Source organism: Nycticebus coucang, chromosome 21 (assembly GCF_027406575.1).
Source record: "Nycticebus coucang isolate mNycCou1 chromosome 21, mNycCou1.pri, whole genome shotgun sequence".
In the NCBI taxonomy this organism is placed as follows: domain Eukaryota; kingdom Metazoa; phylum Chordata; class Mammalia; order Primates; family Lorisidae; genus Nycticebus; species Nycticebus coucang.
In genome coordinates, this window is record NC_069800.1 from 2,464,526 (window position 1) to 2,491,926 (window position 27,401).

Sequence of the window (27,401 nt, forward strand, 5' to 3'; positions counted from 1 at the left end):
GGCAATATGATCTTTCCCTTCTTTCTTCACCGTTCTGTTCCCTTTCCCTCGTGCCTACTGCAGAGTCCAAGGCACTAAGTAAATTCTGCAGTGCTTCTGTGCCTACTTGTACCGTGATACACACCTACCGTGTGTTCCCCCGAGTGGTCACGTTCTCACAGGAGGCTGTCAGTGATGGGTACTAGAAGATTGTGATGCCCAACCTGGCCCCTTGTACTGATAATTACGTGGAGGCTAAGATGAGTCTTCCACAGAAGTCTCTTCTAAGCCTAATAATCTAGTAGGGATTGACAATGTACATCATCCAAAGTTGAGAATGCTAAAAGTGATATTCAACATACCGACATCCTAATTTATCCTAGTCTATATATGAGACATAAAACTTCAGTCAGAAGTAAGATTCTATCAGAAACAGAAGAAAGTAGTAACAGAAAAATATGAGTGGGAGGGTAAAATATTGATGCTGAATTTCTGCAGTCCTTTGTCGGTTTGAAATAACTAGGCTATCCAGCGAACAGTGACATTGCATTTTACAAATGAGCAAACTCAGGTTCAAGGAATATGAAGTTTAAACACAAGGCATGAAGCACTTCCTGACATGTGACAGATTATAATAATCAACTGTGCTTCAGATGAAATTCAGAAGTTCTTTATCTCTCTAATATCCAAAGTATGTGGCATTAACAAAAACATTTCTCACAGTGAATTAACCTTATCATAGAATAACACTACTTTAATAAAAAGCTATATGCTATCCACATTTAGAGAAAACAGATTATATCAGAAGTCATTATAAAGGCTTTTCTTGCTTTAAGTGGGAATATACACCAGAGGCCTTTTAAACAGTACCTCCTCTAGCACATTTAAATTGTTTAATTTATGATTTTATTATTGGTCTACATTATTTATAGTTTCTGAAATAATTGCAACAGCAATGTGAATCTAATTTCCTGTTCCCCCCCACGTTTTTAACATTTTATTGGACAAAGAGCATTGTAAGTGCCCTCTCTTCTCTTCACCCAGATGTCATTCCCTGACTTATTCCTTAAGGAAAGACTGGATTCCTTCTGCCTCCTTTTCAACCTACTGAGCTCTACCATTTTCTACACCCATTAGTTCCCTCATATTGTTTATTTTATCTGACAGAGCAGTTATTTATTTCTCACTTGTGTGAAGTACAAATGTAGATGTCTTGGGGAAGATGTAGAAAGACATCTGTCCTCTTCAACCAGTCTCTTCTTTCATAAATCACAAGGTCCAGGTGGCCCCTTGAATTACTGAGTGAGCCTCTCCCATCTTTCATTCCCTCCTTAGCCAACTTGAGTTCTAATATTATCATGAGACTCTATGTCTTCCAGATAACCTGTATTTTCTTGACTTGCTTTCCTAATTATTTCCTGGAAACATGCTATGTCTGGTTAAAGTCTAAGCACCGCTAGAAGAAATTATACAATATCAGGGTAGCTTGGTATCACTAAAGACCAATTTTAGTTGAACACTCCACTGGGTATTCTTAGCTTGATTTCTCTGAGGCAGTTTCAGACTACTTGAATCGACTTCATTATACACATCCCCACACACATGCACATCCAACTCCTGCCTCTTTCTTTCTTTTTTACAGACAGACTTTCACTTTTTCACCCTTGGTAGAGTGCGGTAGCATCACAGCTCACATCAACCTCCAGCTCTTGGGCTTAGGTGTTTCTCTTGCCTCAGCCTCTTGAGTTGCTGGGAACACAGATGCTTTCCAAACACCCAGCTACCTGCCACTTTCTATTGATGGTCTGACTTCATGCTGTATGTTTCACTTAAGCGATGGGTAAATCAGTAGATCAGCCATCACAGACGTCCTCATCTTGTGGACTTCAGCTATATTTACATAAATTGAATTTGCACTATCCATCTTTTTTTATTGATGGCATATTGGGTTTTTGGACCATTAGCTTTTTTGCTATCATTCTTGGGTCATTTTGTATTATTAGGTCATTTGATGAGATATTATAGAGATACTATGGTTTTTCATCCATGAAATTGTGAGCTCAAAGAAGGCAGAGGTTTCGGTCTTTTTGTTCACTTCTATATTTCAAATACCTAGAACAGTGCCTGACACATACAAGTAAGGACTTACTGATTGAATGAAAAAATTCATAGACCTGCCATATGCTCACAAGACACACAAAGAAAATAGCTAGCCTCAAAAGAGTAGTCTTTCCTACTCCTCTACCTTAATACCTATGTTGTCCAAAACTACCTTTTTAGATCCCTTGTCAGTTTTAGTTTAATGAGTTTGACTAATAACTGGGGGTCAGGAACTGTAGGAGTTTTTCTCAGGTTTGTTGATGATTTGCTAAATTGATAGCATCCTCTCTTTGGTTCTCTCTCTTGGAAATTAGGATAATAGTGACCACACATTAGGCGATTGATGCTAAATGGGTTCAGGGATGGAATATTTATAGACCGATGTTGCCAAGGTCTCCCAGAGGATCACATCTCCTGTGCAACTGCAAAACCGTACAGCCACTTACACATTATTTAATATAGAGCCATTGGGTAGAGAATGCTTTATAGAACACAATTTGAATCAAAGTTGGCAAAGTTTTCCGTGTAGAACTAGCTAGTAAAACTGCAGGTCAATACAAAATATCAAAGCTATTTTACCTAAATACTTACACAATTCTTTGCTTGATGGAATTTAAAATATTAACCATTTTGTGCAACTTTTTATAGCACGGGTCTACAAATGAGAAGTGAATGCTTGTGAGATAGCGTTTCAATGTTGATCTAATCATCAACATTGATGGCAAATAATCTCATCTGTAATGAGTTTTTGAAATCTCATCTTGCAAACATCTTTCACCCATAGGAATTGCCAAAGACTGATATCATTTTACAAGAATTGACCATTAGTTGAGCATGTTTCTCTCTTGGATTGTAGAATTTTGTTAGATTCCTCATTTAATATTTGTCTTTTAGCATAAAATCACCTGTTCCTCGGATCTCCTTTCCCTGTCATTGCAGGGTTCTCTTTCATGTTTTCCACTTTTGAGAACATTGGAGATTTTCTTCCTGTGGGGATTTAGATGGCCAGAATAAATTTCCTAAATAAAGTTGTAATTTTTATGATTATTGTCATGTAAGCATGAAGTTTTAAGCCTTGTTTAATATTCAGTAGCCTTATTTAAACATGAAAGTAAACATTACTCTCAATCTTACCAGATTTATTCAAGGAATCTAGATTCACATGAATTCAGTTAGCTGAATGATGTTTATAGTAACAGCAAGTTGTTATCAAATGTTGATAATGAGAAAGGAAAGGCTATGCATTAGAAACTATGCAAGATAGTGAATGTTACTGAATGCTTTTCTCAGTCCCAGAGGCAACCTGAACTCTCAGAACAGATACTGTATACCACAAAGATATTTAAGATAAAGGAAAGGATTCAATTTCCACTTTATCTTCTGTCAACATTCACACTATCACTGCCATAGAAGTTATCAGAGCATTCTTCCTAAAAAGTTTGTGAAAGCTAAAGAAGATCAACTCTGACAGTTGTAGAAAGAACAAAATGAGGTTAACTATGAGCTAACCAGACTGAGTACAACTATTAAACATACACATTAATGTACATATGAAAACAGACATTTACACAGATTGACATTGCTGAAGACACAGGAACCCGTTATTGTATTTGAGATTTTGTTTTCTACTTTTGGAAAAGGTAGCTTTTAGGAATATTAAGGCAGGAGGAAAGTACTTTAGATTAGCATTTTTGATAGCCCTTCCTGTCTGCATTCCTCTTGAAGGCTGTGAAATCCCATGGATGCTGAGGGGAAGTCCTCTTATGAGGAGGAGAAGATTCCTATCTTGACAGCTGAAAGAAAGATTGCTGTGACCCATGCCCTGGGCAAAGTAGTACTTTTTAGACATATTTCAAATAATCCTATCATTAAGCCTCTGAAGAATTCCTTTTTAAAATTAATTTTAATAATGAGGAATGAGGGTAAGTTGATTGCCCAAACGAGTTTCTGAATCAGGAGTCTATGTGGATTCCTTACCCCAGAGGCAAAGAGCTACACACCAGAGTATATGAATACGGTGATGCACTTACTGCATCCCAAGAAAGGGAAGTGCAGATGATCTGGCAGAATGATGTTAAAACCATCTACCAAAATGACATTAATATGTTTATCTTTTCACTACTTTTAAAGTATTTGATTTAAATAGGTTATTCTGAGGATATGAAATGCTAAGACACATTAGCAAGTCTTCTGAACAATACGGAAGACTTTCTTAAGATTAGCATTTGACACTGCTGGCTATGTCCTGCACCAGAAGACCATCTCCTTCACTGTTTCATTATCAGAGAATGGTGGTAGCTAAAGATCTTCTCTGGGTAGCTTTGTTTGGTGTCATAAAGAAGAATGTCACACAGCCAGAGTTTCATGACTGATTTTCTTTCGTTCTTACTGGCGAAATAGGGCCCACCCATGACTGGGGACAGCCTCGTCATATGGCTCCTCACACTTTCGTTCCAAGAACCATAACTGCAGGCTAGTTTGAATCTGCTCTACAAATGCAAGCTTCAAGGGTCATCCAGAGCTTTGGGCAGGATGTACTCACAATGTTTGTCTTTTTCAGTATCAGGTGTTCTCTTTCTGGGGTCCCCCCTCCCTTTGCAGCTGCTGTGGGTACCTCTGTTTTGCTTCACTAGATCTTCAAGCCTGCAAGAGAAGAGGCCTCTCTCTGCATTTTATTCACTCTCACTACCCTGAGGCCTGCCTTCAGACTAAAACCTCTAGAAATGTAATATACGTCCAGTGATATCACATTCCCCTGTCTAGGTGTCAAACTTACACCTCTAGTTCTACGTTGTCTGGGTCACTTTACTGCCTTCCAGTGAGTTGATTTGTGTTTGTTTTCCAGAGCGTGCACTTGTTACCTGTTTCTATGTGTTGTGGGGAAGTAGCAGGGCTTAACCACTTTTCCAGGAAGTGGCACCTCAAGAGAGCTAGCTTTTTATGTATCAAATCTTGTGCATATCTTCTAAGTTTCAGAGAAAATAAAATTTGGCACAGATAATACCAAAAACACTTTTACATTTGGCATCCCAAAATTATATCTTCCAGTTGACTTTTCTTCTTTCTATTTGGTTTATGCTTTATATTTCTAATAGAATTTCACTTCCTTTTCTAGTTTTGTTCAATAGTAACTTCTTGAGTATTTCATCTATGCAAGACACTATGGTAGATTCTCTATCAGTCGAAATCTTGTCCATTCCAAATACAAATCACATGCAAATGCCTTCAAGATTGTGCTTCTGTGTGCTACTGGGTAGTGGTGATACACGTCCCTCTGAATGCCTTTGGTAGTGGGTTCTTCCCTTACGAAAATTTATTTGTTCCTATGTTTGCTTTTATTCCCACCATGATTAGTCTCCTTTTCTGTGAAATAAAAAACTTCATTTATAAGGGCAAGTCTCAAGTTTGCATCCATTCTTGCTTCCTGAAACATACTTTTTAATGTTGGTAACTGAAAAGAAACATGAAAGTATTTGTAGTATCAAAGGAAGTAAAAAAAATTGTAGGACGTTAACTTCCTGTCTGTGTTCTTAATAGTAGAGTGGGACATCAGGTAACAAAACACTCTGTGGAACATCTTAGCAGAAATAACTTATCTCCTCCTTCCCTTCCTCTTCCTCTTATTCTTTATTCTCTTCCCATTCATTTTGTCTTTCTCTTCCTTCAATTCTTTGTTCCCTTCATCTTGTCCTTCCCAAGTTCTCTTCTCACTTTCTTTTTCCCATTATTTATTTATGATCAAATTCAAACCTTTTCACATGCTTAGTCCTCATTTAAATGGGAAAATATGTGTGTTTATATGCAACACTTTTTGTTTTAAGTTTTTTCAGCCGGAAGGAAAACTTTTCTTTCACCTTTGACAATTTACCACCAAAACTCAAGTAAACAGAATGATGATGTTTCTGAAATAAAGGGGAAACCCAAGTATTTGATTATGTTTTCTATGAGCCTTCTTTCATTTATACACTATTGTAATGTAACCTGAGAGTTTGACTAGTCAATGACAAAAGATATAGGAAAGTTTTTCTGTCTTTGAGCCTTTGTAGCAAACATACTTCCAAATGGAAACTGTGGTACTAAGGGAAAGTGAGATGAACTAGTTTTGCTAATGATATCCAATTCCATTGTTGGATTTGGATCACATGATATCTACAAGAACATGTATCATCAACTGGGCCTGCTGCTGTCATTCTGTCACTAAACTGGAGAACTCACCTGTGTCACCACCATCTTCTTCTCCTGCCCTAGGGAAGTTCTTCGGAGTTGCCCTGCCGAACATTTGCGACTATGGCGATATTCCTTTACCTCTCTACGTAAGTCTCATTTTCATAGTAAAATAATGGAAGGGGATTTGGCAAGTGAGAGTTCTGGGAGAGAAATCTTTCCCCAAATGGATAAAGTGTAAAAACTCTTAGTTTTGTCTAAGGATCTGTATTAATAATAATTTTGAGTATAAAAATCTGATGTAGGACAGTGCCTGTGGCTCAGTGAGTAGAGCGCCGGCCCTTATACCGAAGTGGCGGGTTCAAACCCGACCCTAGCCAATAAATGGAAAAAAAGCTGTTGTAAATGTTGTAGGAGGCCACACCTCGTGGCTTACAATGGTAATCCTAACACTCTGGGAGGGTTCGGCAGGTGGATTGATGGATTAAGGAGTTTGAGACCAGCCTCAGGAAGACTTAGAGCTTGTGTTTACTAAAAATTGAAAAACTGAGGCAAGAGGATTCCCTCAGCCTACGAGTTTGATGTTGCTAAGAACTATGAAGCTGTAATACTCTACTGAGGGTGAGAAAGGGAGACTCTGTGTTCAAAAAGAAAATCTAGGGCGGTGCCTGTGGCTCAGTGAGTTGGGCGCCTGCCCCTAATTTCAAGGGTGTCACGTTCAAACCCAGCCCCAGCCAAACTGCAACAACAGCAAAAAAAAAATTGCCGGGCATTGTGGTCGTTGTAGTCCCAGCTGCTTGGGAGGCTGAGGCAAGAGAATTGCGTAAGTCCAAGAGTTAGAGGTTGCTGTGTGCCGTGTGATTTCAAGGCACTCTACCCAAGGGCAGAACAGTGAGGCTCTGTCTCTACAAAAAAGAAAGAAAGAAAGAAAGAAAGAAAGAAAGAAAGAAAGAAAGAAAGAAAGAAAGAAAGAAAGAAAGAAAGAAAGAAAGAAAGAAAGAAAGAAAATATGATTTAAATACTGGAAATTCATGAGGAAGACATAATATGAAAAGATAATCTAGTCAACTGACCACAAGAAAGAGTCACATAAAGTGGCTTGTGTTAATGAGTTGACTCTGTAGACAGAGATGTTTCATTATCCCTCAGAAATCCTTTCATGAACTCTCATGGTTGTGAAAGTCTTCTATTATCACATTAGGAGCAGTGACTACTGAATCTTATTCTTAAGACTGAAGACATTTTTATTTGTATTTCAAGTGTCTAACCATAAAAGTACGGTCTCTCGAAATTATACTTTGAACACAACATGGGTGAAATGAAAGCCCCTGAGTTTATATTCTCTGCAATGGATACATGAAGTGGATCACTGCTAAACACAACGGAGTGACCCGTGAGCACTGTGCTACACGAATGGCATGGCATGCCACATTGCACAGCTATGAGTGCTGGGCACTAGTCAAGCCACTAGGCGTTGGCTCTCACAAGACATTTAAGGGGCAGTTATTATCAGATCATCCTCCCTACATAAGAAATGTTCTGGAACCTCCAAACTTTACCCTAGGTTCCATAGTACATAACATAGAATAATTATGTTTTGAATCTCATGGATTGCTTTTCTCCAAAGCCATTCTCTTCCTCCAGTACAAGTAGAAGACGGAAAGAAAACTAGAACACCTTTAAAATACTGTCAGCAATTTTTAAGGATACAACACATTCTTGTTAACTGAGGTCTCCTTGCTAGACAGTAGCTCCCCTGAATTTAATGTTCCCATCTAACTAAAATGGTGTACCTTTGTACCAAAAATCCCCCTAACCTCACTACCACTCTTACCCTGGTAACTACCATTCTGCTCTCAAAGGAAATTGAGTTTAATCTTTCTAGCCATCTGTCTGGATCTAGTCCTACAGTGCCTTTATCTTAGTACATCCCAGACTCTGGGGGCCAAAGAGGGCATGTACCTGTCCCCTTGTTCATGGAGATGAAGTGCCTTTTTTTTTCTTTGCTTCCCCATAGGATGTTCTTTTTTTCCTCAACGCCAAGGGACCCCTGACGGCTGGCATCTTCTGGGTCCCCGGTGACAGTGACTCCTGCAAAGACATTATTGAAAAACTGGATGCAGGAGTTGAAATTGATCTTGGGCGTGAAAATCCCTATGTCTTAGCATGTGTGCTAAAGGTAGGAAAAATCCTCTGTTTGTCACCCCCCGTGTAGCTCTGAAGCAGCATATTTCTTTTCTTTGTTACCTTATGAAAATTATTCTTGTCTGTAAAGACCTATAGCAGAATGAAAATCAAATATGTATGAAAAAAAATTTATCATAAAGGAACCTTAGACCTTAAAAGCCACCACCAATGATACGACATATCAAATATGCTTTTTAAATTTTCATCTCACAATAACCCATCTTTACTTCTGCTACTCCTACACCATTTACAAAACACAATCTTATTCAAATCTAAAATAATCCAAACCCACTCACAGATGTTGCAAAAACCAACACCTTGCTTATGATGATGTCGCCACTATCGCACTCTCTTCCTGGTGAAGGTAAAGATTTCAAAATTAATCTTGGGTGAAACTTTTTTTTTTTTTTTTTTGTAGAGACAGAGTCTCACTGTACCGCCCTGAGGTAGAGTGCCGTGGCATCACACGGCTCACAGCAACCTCTAACTCTTGGGCTTACCCGATTCTCTTGCCTCAGCCTCCCCAGCAGCTGGGACTACAGGCGCCCGCCACAACGCCCGGCTATTTTTTTGTTGAGGTTTGGCCAGGGCTGGGTTTGAACCCACCACCCTCGGTATATGGGGCCGGCGCCCTGCTCACTGAGCCACAGGCGCCGCCCTTGGGTGAAACTTTTGAAAATAGATACAGAATTGTACCATAATACAGAAATATTCTTCAACCAACACAAGCCAAATATTGCTGACACCACTGACAATTTCTTTCATGTACATAGTTATCATGCAAATATCTTCTTCATACTTTCTCCCGTTTCTTTTTCCCTTGAATGCTGAGTCAGAATGTTTTGAACATTTGGGTTTTCTTTTACCTTTATGACATTTCGTATTCTATATGGTTCTTTTGCTTCAATCATGATTAGTGAAAACTTTATAACCTCATAATTAGAGTTGGGACTTAATCATTCTGCCCCACAATCTTGGAAGTGCCATATATTTATTTTTTGGTTTATTTTTAATTTATTTTTATTTTTTATTGTTAAATCATAGCTGTGTACATTAATGTGATCATGGGACAACATACACTGGTTTTATAGACCATTTGACATGTTTTGATGACACTGGTTAACATAGTCTTCCTGGCATTTTCTTAGTTATTGTGTTAAGACATTTATATTCTACATTTACTAAGTTTCAGATGTACCCTTGTAATAGGTGTAATCCCACCAATCACCCTCCCTCCACAAATCCTCCCCTTCCCATTCCTCTCTCTTCCCCTTCCCTATATTCTTAGTCTATAACTGGGTTATAGCTTTCATATGAAAGCCATAAATTAGTTTCATAGTAGGGCTAAGTACATTGGATACTTTTTCTTCCATTCTTGAGATACTTTATTAAGAAGAATATGTTCCAGCTCCATCCATGTAAACATGAAAAAGGTAAAGTCTCCATCTTTCTTTAAGGCTGCATAATATTCCATGGTGTACATATACCACAATTTAGTAATCCATTCGTGGATCGATGGGCACTTGGGCTTTTTCCATGACTTAGCAATTATGAATTGGGCTGCAATAAACATTCTGGTATAGATATCTTTGTTATGATGTGATTTTTGGTCTTCTGGGTATATGCCTGGTAGAGGAATTATAGGATTGAATGGCAGATCTATTTTAGATCTCTCAGTGTTCTCCAAACATCTTTCCAAAAGGAATGTATTAATTTGCACTCCCACCAGGAATGCAGAAGTGTTCCCTTTCTCCACATCCATGCCCACATCTCTGGTCTTGGGATTTTGTGATATGGGATAATCTTACTAGAGTTAGATGATATCTCAAAGTAGTTTTGATTTGCATTTTTCTGATGATTAAGGATGATAAGCATTTTTTCATATGTCTGTAGGCCATGTCCCTGTCTTCTTCAGAGAAGTTTCTCTTCAAGTCCATTGCCAGGCCTGTGATGGGATCACTTGTTCTTTTCTTGCTTATACGTTTGAGTTCTCTGTGGATTCTGGTTATTAAACCTTTGTAGAAAACATAACAAGCAAATATCTTCTCCTATTCTGAGGGCTGTCTGCTTGCTTTACTTACTGTGTTCTTGGCTGTGCAGAAGCTTTTTAGTTTGATCAGGTCCCAGTAGTGTATTTCTGTATCTTCTTCAAATGCCCGGGGTGTCCTCCTCATAAAATACTCACCCAGACAGATTTCTTCAAAAGTTTTCCCTGCACTCTCTTCTAGTATTTTTATAGTTTCATGTTAAGTTTTAATCTTTAATCCAGTGAGAGTCCGTCTTAGTTAATGGTGAAAGGTGTGGGTCCAGTTTCAGTCTTCTACAGGTTGCCAGCTAGTTCGCCCAGCACCATTTGTTAAACAGGGAATCTTTTCCCCACTGAGTGTTTTTAATTGGATTTTCAAAGATCAAATAATGCTAAGTAGCTGTGTTCATCTCTTGGTTCTCTATTCTGTTCCATACATTTACCTCTCTGTTTTTGTGCCAGTTCCATGCTGTTTTGATCACTATCGATTTATAGTATAGTCTGAGGTCCGGTAACATGAGTCCTCATGCTTTGTTTTTATTTCTGATTAACGTCTTGGCTATTCGAGGTTTTTTTCTGATTCCATATAAAATTAAGTATTATTTTTTTCAAGGTCTTTAAAGTATGATAATGTAGCTTTAATAGGGATTGCATTAAAATTGTATATTGCTTTGGGTAGTATAGAATCAACAATGTTGATTCTTCCCAGCCAGGAGCCTGGTATGTTTTTCCATTTGTTAACATTTTCGGCTATTTATTTTCTTAGAGTTTCATAGTTCTCTTTATAGAGATCTTTCACGTCCTTTGTTAGATAAACTCCCAAATATTTCATCTTCTTTGGCACTACTGTGAATGGAATAGAGTACTTAACTGTTTTTTCATCTTGACTATTGTTGGTATATATAAAGGCTACTGATTTATGAAATGTTGATTTTGTAATCTGAGACACTCCTGTATTCCTTGATTATTTCTAAGAGTTTTGTAGTAGAATTATGGTGTTTTCCATATAGACAATCATATCATCTGCAAAGAGAGAACGTTTGATCTCTTCTGACCCTATATGGATACACTTTATTGCCTTTTCTTCCTTAATTGCAATGGTTAAACTTCCATTACAATGTTAAAGAGCAATGGAGACAATGGGTAGCCTTGTCTGGTTCCTGATCTGAGTGGAAATGATTTCAATTTAACTACATTCAATACGATATTGGCTGTGTGTATGCTGTAGATGGCCTCTATCAGTTTAAGAAATGTCCCTGCTATATTAATTTTCTTTTATTTATTTATTTATTTATTTATTTTTATTAAACCATAGCTGTGTACATTAGTGTGATCATGGGGCACCATACACTTGGTTCATAGATCGTTTGACACATTTTCATCACATTAGTTAACATAGCTTTTGTAGCATTTTCTTCATTATTTTGCTAAGAAAATGGACCTTTACATTCCACATTTACTAGGATTTACATATACCCCCGTAAGATGCACCGCAGGTGTAATCCCATTAATGTCCCTCCTTCACTCTCCCTCCCCCCTCCCTCCCCTCCCTTTCCCCTTTCTAATTTTCTTAAGTGTTCTGATCATGAAGGAATGCTGGATATTATCTAAAGCTTTTCTGCATCAATTGAGAGAATTATATGTTCTTTGTTTTTTAATTTGTTTAATGTGCTGAATTATACTTATAGTTTTACGTATATTGAACCATCCTTGAGACCCTGGGAGAAAAGCAAATTGATCATGATGTATAATTTGTTAGATGTGTTGCTGGATTCTGTTTGTTAGGATCTTGTTGAATATTTTTGCATCTATATTTATTAGTGATATTGGTCTATAATTTTCTTTTCCTGTTGGGTCTTCTTCTGGCTTGGGGATCAGGGTGATGTTTGCTTCATAGAACGTGTTGGGTAGTCTTCATTCTTTTTCTATATTTTGGAACAGGATGAGTAATATAGATACTACTTCCTCTTTAAAGGTTTGGTAGAATTTTGATGTGAAGCCATCTGGTCCCGGGCTTTTCATTTTAGGGAGATGTTTTATGGTTGATGCTATTTCAGAACTTGATATAGGGCTGTTCAAAATTTCCATTTCATTCTGGCTAAATTATGCAAGGTGAGGTGCTTCCAAGTATTTTTCAATTTGCTTCAGATTTTCATATTTCTGAGAATAAAGTTTCTTGTAATATTCATTAAGGATTTTTTGAATTTCTGAGGAGTCTATGGTTATTTCCTCTTAGTCATTTCTGATTAATGAAATTAGAGATTTTACTCTTTTCTTCCTGGTTAGGTTAGTCAAAGGTTTATCTGTTTTATTGACATTTTCAAAAAAACAACTTTTTGATTTATTGATCTGTTGTTTAATTCTTTTTTTTTTCAATTTCATTTAATTCTGCTCTAATTTTGGTTATTTCTTTTCTTCTACTGGGTCTTGGGTTGGAATGTTCTTCCTTTTCCAGTTACTTGAGATGTCTCATTAAGTTGTAACTTCCTCTCTTTTCATTCTCTTGGGGAAAGCTCGCAGTGCTATAAATTTCCCTCTTAGGACTGCCTTTGCAGTATTGCAGAGGTTCTGATAATTTGTGTCTTCATTGTCGTTTGTTTTAAAAATTTCAGGTTATCCTTCTTTTTTTTTTTTGTGGTTTTTCGCCAGGGCTGGGTTTGAACCCACCACCTCTGGCATATGGGACCAGTGCCCTACTCCTTGAGCCACAGGCGCCGCCTTAATCTCATCTATGACCCAGCTATCATTCAGCATAAGGTTATTTAACTTCCATGTTTTTGTATGAATATGCAGATTCCTGCTGTTACTGAATTCAACTTTTATTCCATGGTGGTCTGAGAAGATGCAAAGAATAATTTCTATTCCTTTAAATTTACTGAGGTTAGACTTGTGACCTAAGATGTGATCGATTTTGGAGTATGTCCCGTGGGCTGATGAGAAGTATGTGTATTCAGTTTTGTTGTGATGAAATATTCTGTAGATGTCTGCTAAATCCAAATGTTGGTTAGGTTTAATTTTAAAATTTCTTTGCTCAGCTTCTTATTGGAGGATCTATCCAACAATGTCAAAAGAGTGTTGAAATCTCCGACATTATGGAGCTGGAGGAAATCAAGTTGCTCATGTCTGTTAGTGTTTCACTTATAAGTTGAGGCGCATTCTGCTTGGGTGCTTAAATATTAATAATTGAAATCTCATCATATTGAGTATTACCCTTAACAAATATGAAGTGACCATTATTATCCTTCCTTACATTTGTTGGTTTAAAGCCTATTGTATCTGCTAATAGAATTGCAACACCTGCTTTTTTCTGATTACCATTTGCCTGAAATATGGATGACTATCATTTCACCCTGAGTCTCTATTTATCTTTTAAGGTAAGATGTGATTCTTGTATGCAGCAAATATCTGGCCCGAGTTTTTGTATCCAATCAGCCAACCTTTGCCTCTTTAGAGGACAGTTTAAACCATTCACATTAATGGAGAATATTGATAAGTCTGGTAAAATTTTGGGTATTGAGTTTTTCAAAAGTCCAGTAGACATTTTTAATCCTTTCACCACTGTGGAAGTTGGAGTTTGATCAAAAGTTTCTGAATGAGTTTACTTTTGTGGTACAGGATTGGGCTTATCATTATGGAGGATAGTTCTGGGAATATCCAGAAGAGTTGCTTTGGTTATGGAAAATTTCTTCAACATGTGAATGTCATTAAAGTATTTATTTTCTCCATCATAAATGAAACTCAGTTTACCTGGATATCGGATTTGGCATTGAAAGTTTGTTTGTTTTAGAAGATTAAAAGTCGATCATGTATTTATGTTTTGAAAACCTAGACCTAAAATCAGCTTTTAGCACAGCTTCTGTCCCTGGCAATAGCTTCTACAGGACTTTCTTAGGCCTTCATCTCCCAAAGGATTGGAATCAACCAGAACCAGTGGTAGAGACCAGCCCTCAGCCTGAATCTCAGGGAAACATGATGAAAATGAATCTTGCCTACCTCTAGTTCAGCAGAGTGGCCCTCTTGTTAGACAATCTTACTTCATGACTTTACGATCAATCACATTTCTTCATACATGGGCCATGTCTCTTCTTCAACAAATCCTGATTTAGACATTTTCAAATAAATATCACTCAAAAAATGGAGAACTTGATTTATTGTCATGTATTCAGTTTTGCAAAGGGTTTGTACTTATTCTTCCATCCTGGAATATAATACGGACATACATGGTCCTTTAAGCAAATTACATATGCCAAGGATATGTATATTGTGCATGTACATTGGCATAATAAATATTCTTCATGAAATTAGGTTTTCTTCCATCTCTTTTTTTTAAGAAAATCAGGCTGTCTCAAACTATCTTCTCAGCATAATGTTTTTCATAAAAATACACTTCTTAAAATGTACTAAATTGCTGAGGCTATTGCAAAGAACAATGGTATTTTAAGTACTAAATTGTGATTCGAATGACAAGAATATTATTTATTTTTAAAGGGGCAAAAAAAAAGAATCATAATGATTGAAGAATCTGGTTAAATGTATTTTGGGTAATTGAAGTTTTATTGTACAACTGCGTTTTACACCCATTTTCTCTAAGTGGTTGTGAAAAGGGACATATTTTTCACCACAACTTTGTAAATTTCTGTTTTCTTATTTTTAAGTCTGTTTTGAAATGGTACTCAAGTATTCTTTTAATTTTTCACTCATGTTCTTTTTTTTCATTAAGTCATTTGTACACAAATCATGAATACAATTTTGTCATGATGGGATTCAATGTCTTGATTATCTGTAGAAATTGGAGTGCTTACATGCGACTAATTAACATAGTCTTCTGGTTTTACTGAAATAGAAGTAAAAGTCTTCCCAGTGTTATTGGACAAAAATTGCTTGAGATTTGCTAACTTGGATACACCGGACTTTTCAGGAGACATTTCTCTTTAGTCCTGTGAAATCTCAGCTCAAATGAATTGTGAAATTCTTCTGAGGCCTAGGTTCTGCTTTGAAAGACAAGAGATGTTTAGTCATGTGCTGGGGATTCATGACTGCAATTCAGAACCTCTCCTAAGTTGTTATTCCAACTGTGGCAGAGTTAGTTAAGATGGTTCCAAGTTATTTTCATTCAAGGATAGTTGTAAGATTTAATGTTGGTCTTCAAGAGCAATCATGAGTATGTTCTCTATGGAGGTTTTTAAAAGAATTGCCCTATTTTGAAATCACAAATTTTCCTCTTCTCTATCTGACTTTTAAAATGGGTGCAATAGTTCAAATTAGTTTGGAATTAGAAAACTCAATAGCCTAACCCCCAAATGGTCAGTTTTTGTGACAATAAGCCTGAATCACAATCATCCAGGCACATGTCTAGTGGAAGATACGATAGAACAGGCAATGCCTTGGAATCGATCTATTTTTTTTCTTATTACTTCTCTGACAAGAATAAAAGTATAATACTAGAGTGACATGAGGACATTGATGTTTTATGAAATACCTTAGATTCTCACTTGACGTTGAGTGGCCTTCTCTTGTCCTTTCATGGCACCTTTAATAGCAGGTGTCAATTAAAAGGAGTGGGCTAGTCTTTATAGGCAGTGAAAGGAATCAGAACTCCTTTTAATATGTCTGAATTTCTAACCAGTCATCATTGCCATTCCGGCAACAACCCTGTTGCCTGCATAAGAATGAAGGCTTACAGGAAATGTGATAGGATGACAAAATACATGTACTAACAAGTCAACAGGATGGAAATTTTGGAGGCAACAGGGGATAATAATATTATAAAAACTACACAATTCCTTTCTCTTGACTGATGGGAACCAAGAGTACCACAATGGGGCAAATGCTAAGAGTGAGAATCCTGGAAGGAAAGACACTCTGAGTAATAACTCTGAATAGTGGGAGAATGGAACAGACAAGTCTCCAGGGTCTTTATGTAGTTCAAAAGTGTCATTACTTCCTGCAATAGAGACCTCCCTAGAGTAGGAAAAAGAGAGGGCCTCATGTCAAGAGCTACTGCTATGATGGAAGAGTCTTCCCCAGATGATGGAAAAAAGAGGGACCCAAAGTCTGGTGAGGATGAGGTATCAACGAGCTAGGGAGATGCAGAAGAATTAGAACTAGCTGGGAAAAATACACTGGGTGGGGACAGAAGTATGAACAAGGTTGCCACAAAGAGATAAAACAAGTAGTCAGAGCCACACACCATTTGGAGGACTACTCTGGAGGGGCAGCACTACCAAGCCAAATAGCAATAATACGGATGAAGAGACCAGTGATTGCCAGGTCTAAGGCACACCAAGTGGTGAGCGTTGTAGGACACATAAGAGCAAGTAGGTAAAGAAGGAGATCTCAGAAGGAGCAAAGTCTTGAAGGATCCCTTGAATGAAAAGATCTGCAATCCACTCACAAATGTCTCCAAGACTGTTTGTTTCAGGCCGAGACCAATTTTCCCATGAACCCTGAACAAATGACATAAAACAACAAGACAGACAAGGGCCTGACATGAACTATGTCTATTAGTCCACACTTACTCTCACATTTCTATACGCTCAGAACCAATACACACACTCGTACACCACTCAACAGACTCAGAGGTTGATCAGACCCCCCACTTCCACCCAAATTGTGGGAACCCCAGATGGATCTTACCTTGTCTTAGACGTCTGCCTGTGTAGGTGCCTGTTCCTACATGCCAGTCCCTCCCTGTGTTTGACTCCCTGAAGACTCATCAAGGGGACCTGGAGGATTAGCTGAAACCACCAGGTGCATCTGAACTCTCCCTCCCAAGGTGGTCTCATCCATCTCCACCAGTCATCTTGACTAGATTCTCTGAGGCTGTTTTCTAAACTTGTTAGAGAAAAGGCTCAAAAGCACCTGTGAATGAATAGGGGGGCATCCCACATTAAAAACTCATCACTCAAGTTCACAAAGGGTTCTAAGGTGTTCCTTGGAGAACTCTGTCTGTGGAAAAATATCCTTCAAATGTTTGAAAAGACAGCTTGGGGTGAGTCTGGTTTTGGTGATGAAAACACTATGTTGTAAAAAAGCAAAAGTACAAACTAAAATATATTAACTAAATGCATAAGACATAAATGGAACAGGAATGAACTAAAATATGTAATTTTGTGTAACTGTGGTTAGGGGTCCCCATCAGCATCCCACTGTTCTGTGGGAGCCCCCAATGGGCCAATAGCTCAGTAACCCATGGTTCCTGCTTCTGACAGGCCCAAAGCCCGGGAGTATGAGGTTACTGTCTCACAGGTTTACAGGACCAACCTCAGGCATCATTCTTGAGGATAGAAATCAAAGTCCCTTTTCACCTGCCCTCTGAACCCCAATTTCCCCGTGGACTGAGGCCACAGCAACGATGTCTCAGCAGCAGAAATGTCTTGCTGTCTCTGGCTGGGCTAAAACTCACCGTTGGTTTTTCTTCTAGCATTTTCAAGGGTGGGATGCTCTACTGACACACGCTTCTGACAGTCTCTGACAGGCCAATAGCCCAGCAACCTGGGGTTCCTGTCCACAGCTCCATCCCCTTTGGCTTTCCCTCAGAGGTTCCTAAAGGCCCTACACAACTCACAAAAAGCAAATACAACAAACAGTTATATATTATCACAGTGGTCTACAAGAACAAATAAGCACAACAAGAAATGTACACAACAAGTTGTTACACTCATGTTTGCAGACACTAGGCAGATATAGGTGTTTAAATTTCTTCCCTCCGGAGGTGGACTTTGGCAGAATTTATGAGTGATTGTCAGCTTTTCTCCTGAGGGCACTGGGTACTATAGGGTCCCTGGAAAGTTTCCAGGGGGCTTCTAATGAAAGCTCACCCTGGAGGCCGCCTGAGTATCGGCAGTGTCAGTGTCTGGAGAACCTCCCTGGAATCTCTATAATGTTATGTCCAGGAGTCCCCTCAAAGACCACACCACCAGACAAGTCAAATTAAAGAGGAGAACTTTTATTGAAGAGCCGGCTGGCAACTGCCCCAGTGTCTTAAAATGAAGTTTCTGAGTGCAACCCTGAATTGAGTGAGGCTCTGAATTTTAGAAGGCAAAACTTTTCCAGGGGTCAAGCATGCATAATTCCAGAAGTGAAAGCAACAGAGAGTGAGGTGTGTTAGTCAGTTTATTAGGCTATGATCACAAGAGCACTTAGTAATCCATTTTCACAAAAAAATACAATCTACAATCTCCTAAGGTAATGTAGGGAGGGGGACTCGCAGGTGAGGGTAAGAAACAACATGATCAGAAAAAGGGATAATCACCAAGGATATAATCACCAGTGTAGTTAGTAACTTACAACACTAACAATTTTAGAGGAGTGCATTCATAGTTAAACAATGGAGGGACACAGAAGAGGAACCGGTTTTGAAGCTAATGGAACATAACAGAAAAAGAGTAAACAGTAAAGTGGAGTCAAACTTGCTCTTTTAACATTCCCATATCATATACTGATGGCATGAAGACCACCTTAACACCAGAACATAGGATGTCGTACAAGTCTGCTAAAATGTGTACACAGAGGAGGTTCCACCCAAATAGAGAGTCCTTTAGCTTTCCCACAGTTATTCTGACTTTAGTTATTCCTATGGGTTTATTTGGAAAAAAAAAATCAAAGCATTCGTTTCTTTGTTGAAAAGTCAGTGGTGAATTGGCACAGAATTCTGTGTAGTTCGTGGAAGGGAGGACTTCACTAAACTTTGAAACAAGTTATATTCTTTCTGGCTTCTCTGGCATATACTTGATATGAGAATAATGCCTTAACACATTTGTTTTTCCTCTGTGTAAGGATTTTCTAAAAAACATTCCGGAAAGCATTTTTGCCAAAAGGCTCTATCACGAGTGGCTGTCCGTAATGGAGATAAGCAGCGACAGACAGAAAATTGAAAAAATTAAAAGGTAATTATTTTAACATTTATGTATCAAAAATTTATTTTATACCTTACATTTTATAATTTGTCTACTAAAACTCAAAGTTATATTCATGGGCAGCAGGTTAGAAGTTGGCTTCTATTAGCTTGTCACTGTCATTGTTTTCTCACTAATCCAATAAGCATGAAATGCTTGAACATTGTGCCTCTTCTGTGTACCTGACTTTTAATGAATAAAAAGAGCTATTTTTCATTAATTCACTAACTGTTATGTGGGTCACTATGAAATTTTTGAGAGACACAAAAATGAAGAAATGTAAAATCTCTACAGACACAATCAAATGGAACCCTGCCAGAAACCCCAATAAGACTTGCAAATTGAAACTTGCATGGAAGAGTCAGAAAGGGGAGTCAACTGTGGTTTTTGGAAGTGAATTAATGCAGCATAACACAGGCTACAATTTATGATCTTAATTTTGGTAAATATCAAAGTAATTAAACATCTCTATTAATTCTTGAACTGAAGTCATAGAGAGAAAATGACTTATTTCCTCTTCTCAAGAAATTCAGTTTGGGAAAGATAGATAAACCAAGAAATTACTGTCAGTGCAGTATAATCTGTCCTATAAAAGAGATATTTAGAGAATATTGTGGGAACAAAGCAGAGAATCACTCAGCTCAGCTTCTTGAGTCATGTCAATAAAAAAGGAGATGTATAGTGTCAGTATGATCACAAAAAGTAAATTGTTTCTTCTCATGCCAAGGGAAATTTTGGGACCAATTCGATAGTCCTTTCTTGGATATATCCAACATGATAAGAGAATAGAAAAGAAATGTTTATTTACTCTGACTAAAGAGTGAAAATTCAGGACACTCATTATCATTTACGTGCATGTTATTGTTTAGTATAGATATTTTTCCTTGAACATCTTTTAAATATGAATTATATGCATACTTTTGGGGATTGTTGGAACATAGTACAGATATTGAAGATACCAGAAACTAAGCCATGTGGCATAATCATAACTCCACTTCCATTAGGGTTTGGTGTAAGCCATTTAGATAGCATCAAATTCTACATATTTGTTTGGTCATTGTTCACAATATCATTTATCTATATTTATAATACACATATCATTCATATATGTATTTATCCTATGTACCATTAAAAGATAAATATTTTTTAAAAGGCTATGTTGGCTCAGACCCTGTAGCTCAGAGGCCAGAACAATGGCCACATACACCAGGACTGGCAAGTTCAAACCTGGCCTGTCCCAAACAACAATAACAACAACAACAACAAAAATAGCCCAGCATTGTGTTGAGTTCCTGAGGAGCTTCTTGGGAGCCTGAGGCAAGAGAATTGCTTAAGATCAAGGCTGTGCAGTTGCTGTGAGCTGTGATGCCACAGCACTCTACTAAGGGAGACATAGTGAGACTCTGTCTCAAAATAAATAAATAAATACATACATACACAAATAAAGAGATAAAATAAAATACTATGTCTCTCATGAAAATATGAAATAAATGCATAACAATGCTTTTAGTTAAATTAATAATTAATAAGGAAATCAGTAAGATAGTGTAGCCATCTTTATAGATTGCACATTATGAAACCTTACGTATTTGAACCAAATGGAGCCAGAAATACTGAAATAAATTTACAAAATGATGCAAATATCCCCCTTTCTACCAGAGCAAGGGTTCAGAGAAATCTGTTGACTCTCTACCAGACAGAGTTTTCAATTCTTTTGCCATGTTTTATGTACACTGCTAACAGTTATCTTCAACTGACAGAGATATAAACAGTCCTGGTTGTGAAAAGGCTTAAGGATCCCATAGTATCCCCAAAGCGTTTACTAGATGCCTTATTTTATATACAATACACCCAGTAATCTTTTGGTCCATTTTAAAGTCCTGCATAATTCCTCCTCAGAGGAATTATACTTCTTTTCAGACTATTATGCTGAAGAAAGTCTTTTCTGTGATTTGTACAACAGGAGTCAGACCAGCTTGTTTTCCTCAGGTTGCAGATTCTTTTATTATAAAAGCAACAATCGTGAATATCAGCTTGTCCATGTTTTCTGAGTAGGAGTAATACAATATTTTGGTAAATAGGTAAACACAACTGTAGCCCAGAATGAAAGAGGGAAGAGGAGAGTGATTAGAAGGAAGGGAAGAGGACGTGTGGAGGGTGGGTAATTGGTGGAACTTTACCTAGGGTGTATATTGCAAGGGTACATGTCAATCAATTAAGAGTAGAGTATAAATGTCTTAACACTATCATTAAGAAAGTGAGGTGACGGTTATGTTAACTAGTTTAATGTAAGCATTCCAAATTGTACACAAAATCAGCACATTGTACCCCATAAATGCATTAATGTACCCAGTTATGATTTAATAAAAAAAATTGTTAAGAGATAAAAAGAGAGAGAAAAAGAAAAGAAAAAAAGAATCTCTTAGCAATTACCAAATGAGAATAGTAGAAAATAAAGTAATGAAAACGTGACACATATGTAAAAAGTGATAGAAAGGAGGTAAGATTTGGCTCGGCATCCTGTTGCACAGTGGTTATGGTGCCAGACACACGCACTGAAAGATTCAGGTTTGAACACGGCTTGGGCCAGCTAAACAATGGCGAAACACCTGCAAAAAAAAAGAAAAAATGGCTGGGCATTGTGGCAGGTGGCTGTAGTCCCAGCTGCTTAAAGGGCTGGAGCAAGACAGTAGCTTGAGCCCAAGAGTTTGAGGGTGCTGTGACAACTGACAACTGATACTGCAACACTCTACCCAGGGTGACATAGTGAGGCTCTTTCTCAAAAAAAAAAAAAGGAATGAGGCAATATTTGGAACAAAATCAACCACAGAAGATGGTGGAGCAGACAATGAACTCTCAGAATGGACCGGGTGGTCTTTACAGCTGGGATTTGGTTCTTCACCTAGAGACAGCATTTCTGTGTTGCCAGTTAAAAATAAAGGAGCAATTTAAAATTAATTACTGTTTAATTTCATCAGAAAGGTTTTGGTGGGTTGTGGTTGAGAGTAATCTAAATGTTGCAAGATTTACCTAAGCTTCAACATATTGAGCTAGTTTCAGGAAAGTATTTCATGAAGGGTATTCGTTTTTAAATGACACTTATCTGAATTCTACTAAGTTTTCATTGTGTTGTGAAGACAGTGTATAAATATGCCCCCCCCCAAATCTCCAGTTTTTCTTTTCTCATTGTCTCCCTGCAGTTCTCACTTCATTGGGTTCCACATTAACTGAAACTTGGGTATCTGAGCTGGGTTCCTATTTGCCTTGTACCTCATGCAAAGTTAGTGTTGCCTGCCTTTACAAGATTGAAATAAATTGCCTTGCTTACCGAGTGCATTTTTCTGTATTTAGGCTATTAGACCAGCTACCAAGAGCAAACGTTGTGCTCTTACGGTACGTGTTCCTGGTCTTAAGTAATATCGCTGAACTCTCCGCGGCAAATGAAATGGATGCTTTACACTTAGGGGTGTGTATGGCTCCAAGTATTATTTGTCATCCTTCTGCGAGCAGAGAAGAAATGGCCTCTGCAGAAAAGGTAATGAAGTTTTTGTATTATACTTGCTGGGGAACTGAATCACCATTTGTAAAGGAAATGGAAGGTATTTAGTCTTAAAGACAATGTCTTATGGAAGTTAAATAGAATATACTTTCTTAAATTTCAGTTTACTATATAAAATGCAATTTATCAACATGTTATATGAAAATAAATGCTTCTTTTTATACGTTAATCAGCTTGTGGAATTTGTGATAAAAAACTGCCGCAAGATCTTTGGAGGACACGTCACTGCCCTGTTTGGAGAGTCATCCGGAATATAAAATACTCAAGAAAAACCCTCAGGTACTGTCAATAATTGGGTTGCTTTTTGTGAAAAATTGACTCATGTCTCTGAAGATGCTGGCACAGTTGTTTTCTTCAAAGCCATGCAAGCTGAAGGAAAGCAAGCCTGGTATGTGGCTCAACAGAGCCCTGGGTTTCCCATCATTTCTTAGAAGGCTTGCTAATAGGTCAGGGTATTTAACAGGATGGTAGGGTTAAATAAGGTGTGTGATAAGTTCCTACCTTTCATAAGTTATCAGAGGCAGCATGCTACAGTAGGATAGTTTGAACTCTTTTTTTGAAAAATTAAACTTTAAAAGAAATTTTTGTTTTTGAGATAGTCTCTCAATTTATCACCCTCAGTAGAGTTCTGTGAAATCACAGCTCACAGCAATCTCCCACTCCTGGGCTTAGGTGATTCTCTTGTCTCAGCCTTCCAAGTAGCTTTGACTACAGATGCCCACCACAATGCCCAGCTAAGGAATTCTAATATATGTAGTATGTAGTGTTGAAACTGGAATAGAAATCTCAGAAGTAGTAGAGGCAAGACTGATGTTCTTATTTTTCTTTTTTCCGCTCCCTGATTCTTGAGACACTTCTCAGAATTTTACTGTGCTATGAGATCATTTGCCAATAATTTGCATTATTGGCAGATAGGCAGATGTTAAAATCACAGACAAAAGAAACCTCCAGATTACGAATTCCTATATCACTAGCTGCTAGTTATGTTATCTTTGGCCAATTGTTCTATGCCACTGAGCATCAATATCTTAATCTAAAAAATGTGGATGAAAGTTTCTTTACGATTACTGTAAATATGAAATGAGGTAATGGATATTACAGAAACTTGAGCAAAAGAAACTGATAGACTTAGTCAATGGATTTCCCAAGAGTAAGCTATGTTTAACATCCAGCAACCCATGTTAGAAGGTACATTCTTATGCAGAACTAGGTACATGGAATTTTTTTTTTACTTTTATTTTGTTATTACCACTTAGTCTAATGACATTTTCATTGTTTGGGAAAATTTAGCATAGAGAAAGACCATTCATCAGGACCTAAGATAAATCTAGTACACCTCAACAGGCATTTCCCATTTTAACACCTGTGGTAATATTGTAATAGTTTCTTTATTGGCAGTAGGAATTGAAATACATTACCTGAAAAGACAATAAAACTAAGCATTATAGTTAATTTCTAAGGAAATATGGGTTTATTCGTGCTAAGTACGAGTGTTAATCCTGTTTGATTTTTTGACAGATACATCTAGCTTTCCAGAGAGCAATGCTTCCTCATGTGAGAGCTTGAAGAAAAAAAGCGACTGTGCTGCTGGCCCACAGTGTGATGAATCAAAGAAAATGGTCCAATTGAATTGAAGCATTGACTCGCTTATAATGTCTCTGGACTCTGGCCTTGATGCCCTTGAATTCTAAATGAGCTTCAGAGCCTCCTGTATGACTTTTAGTTCAGGTGGACCAGCCTCCTAAAGACAAGCCGATGGATGTAACAATGTGCAGAGATATTCCACCACAGAATCCTGCCAAGATTCTGTCTGGCACTTGTCCACAGCTGCAGCATGTTAAAAAAAAAAAAATAGAAAATGCTATAAGCTGTCCTGTATAAGCTCCACCTGATCTTCAAGGCTAATTCTATCACATTAACAGCTGTGGCTCACCTGTAGCCCTAGCTACTTGGGAGCTGATTTCCCAGCAGAAACTTTGTAGGCCAGATGAAGAGTTCATATCTTGAATGGACTTCAACAAATTTCTGACAATGTAGCATTCTTTAACCTGCAAACTACAGTTCATATTTGATGGAGGAATCAAATCTTCTCCTGACATGCAAACAAAAAGTGAAGCTGAATAGCTCCTATCTTGAGAAAATACATCTAATTTTCATGAAGAAATCAAGACTGAGGATAAAAAGTTGGAAAAGTTTGAAACTAAGCATGAAAGTGCACAAAGTCAGGCCATTCAACACAATGAGGAGGAGGAAGAGGAGGATGAGGAAGAGGAAGACGAGGAAGAGGAGGAAGAAGAGGAGGAGAAGGAGGAGTCCAAACCAAGAGTGAAAATGATATTGCTAATGTTTTTAATCTCAGATTGATTATTCAGTATGAATTACTAAAAAATTAATAAATGGTTCACCAAGTTGATTATTGGGGAGGATTAAAAAGTTTAGATAAAAGAATGCAATGAAAAAGGTCTGAATTTTTAGCCAAAAAGTCATGGCTCTTCCATCATGAAAAAGCACCAGTTCACACAGCACTGTCTGTGAGGGAGTTAAGAGCAAGCAACATCATTTTCACGCTTGGTTTGGACTCCTCCTCCTTCTCCTCTTCCTCCTCCTCTTCCTCCTCCTCCTCTTCCTCCTCCTCCTCTTCCTCCTCTTCCTCTTCACCCTCCTCTTCCTCCTCCTCCTCCTCTTCCTCCTCCTCCTCCTCTTCCTCCTCCTCTCCCTCTTCCTATTTCTCCTCTTCCTTTTCCTCTTCCTCTGTCTCTTACTCTTCCTCATATTCCTCCTCTTTCTCTTCTTCCTCCACTTCCTGCTCCTTCACTGGGTAATAGTTTGGACAACAATATTATTTTATACTATTGAAAATCCTAAGAACCTGGAAGTTGTAGTTCTCATTGCAGATACCAGTGACTTTAAAGCAGCAAAAGTAAAATTAGACAAAAATACATATTATAATTGTTCTGAAAACCATGTTTGCAAACAATCCAGATTTGGGGTTGTTTTATTACTGCTTAAAAAAAAATGAAATACCAATACAAGCCTGAAACTAAGCATCAAAGTGCACAACGGAAGTCAGGCAATCCTCCACAAGAAGAGGAGGATGCAGAGGAGAAGAAGGAGGATGACCAAAAGGAGGAGGAGGAGCTGAAATGAGCAGGAAAGACTGGAAGAAAGAAGAGCAGGTGTGGAATTGGAGGAGGTAGATTAGGAGGAGGAAAAAAAGAAAGAAGAGAAGGAAGAAGAGGAGGAAGAGGAGGAGTAGGAGGAGGAAAAGGAGGAGAAGGAGGCGGAAAAAGATACGGAGGAGGAAGAGGAGGAAGAGAAGAAGGAAGAGGAAGATGTAGAGAAGGAGGAGGAGGAAGAGAAGGAGGAGGAAGAGGAGGAGGAGAAAGAGGAGGAGGAGGATGAAGAAGAGGAGGATAAAGAAGAGGAGGAAGAAGAGGAGGAGGAAGAGGAGAAGGAGAAGGAGGAGTCCAAACCAAGAGTGAAAATGATGTTGCTTGCTCTTAACTCCCTCACAGACAGTGCTGTGTGAACTGGTGCTTTTTCATGATGGAAGAGCCATGACTTTTTGGCTAAAAATTCAGACCTTTTTCATTGCATTCTTTTATCTAAACTTTTTAATCCTCCCCAATAATCAACTTGGTGAACTATTTATTAATTTTTTAGTAATTCATACTGAATAATCAATCTGAGATTAAAAACATTAGCAATATCATTTTCACTCTTGGTTTGTTCTCCTCCTTCTCCTCCTCTTCCTGCTCCTCCTCTTCCTCCTCCTCTCCCTCTTCCTATTCCTCCTCTTCCTTTTCCTCTTCCTCCACCTCTTGCTCTTCCTCATATTCCTCCTTTTTCTCTTCTTCCTCCTCTTCCTGCTCATTCACTGGGTAAAAGTTTGGAAAACAATATTATTTTATACTATTGAAAATCCTAAGAACCTGGAAGTTGTAGTTCTCATTGCAGATACCAATGACTTTAAAGCAGCAAAAGTAAAATTAGACAAAAATACATATGATAATTGTTCTGAAAAATACGTTTGCAAACAATCCAGGATTGGGGTTGTTTTATCACTGCTGAAAAATAAAATGAAATACCAATACAAGCCTGAAAATAAGCATCAAAGTGCACAACGGAAGTCAGGCAATTCTCCACAAGAAGAGGAGGATGCAGAGGAGAACAAGGAGGATGACCATAAGGAGGAGGAGGAGCTGAAATGAGCAGGAAAGAGTGGAAGAAAGAAGAGCAGGAGTGGAATTGGAGGAGGTAGATTAGGAGGAGGAAGAAGAGAAAGAAGAGAAGGAACAAGAGGAGGAGGAAGAGGAGGAGAAGGAAGAGGAGGAGGAGAAAGAGGAGAGGATGAAGAGGAGGTGGAGGAAAAAGATGAGGAGGAGGAAGAAGATGAGGAGGAAGAGTAGGATGAAGAGGAAGAGGAGGAAGAGTAGGACGAGGAAGAGGAGGAGAAAGAGGAGAAAGAGAAGGAGGAGTCCAAACCAAG

The 27,401-nt window shown here is 38.1% G+C and overlaps 1 protein-coding gene across 1 annotated transcript; it reads left to right on the top strand.

Annotated features, from left to right (window-relative positions):
* Nucleotides 1–6,221: 6,221 nt before the first annotated feature.
* Nucleotides 6,222–25,524, top strand: LOC128574178 (rho GTPase-activating protein 20-like). Its single transcript, XM_053574837.1, has 6 exons — nt 6,222–6,392; nt 8,261–8,422; nt 19,235–19,344; nt 22,705–22,888; nt 23,086–23,191; nt 24,431–25,524. The coding sequence occupies exons 1-5, from the start codon at nt 6,222–6,224 to the stop codon at nt 23,167–23,169; spliced, it is 711 nt and encodes a 236-aa protein (XP_053430812.1). The 3' UTR covers nt 23,170–23,191; nt 24,431–25,524.
* Nucleotides 25,525–27,401: the final 1,877 nt, after the last annotated feature.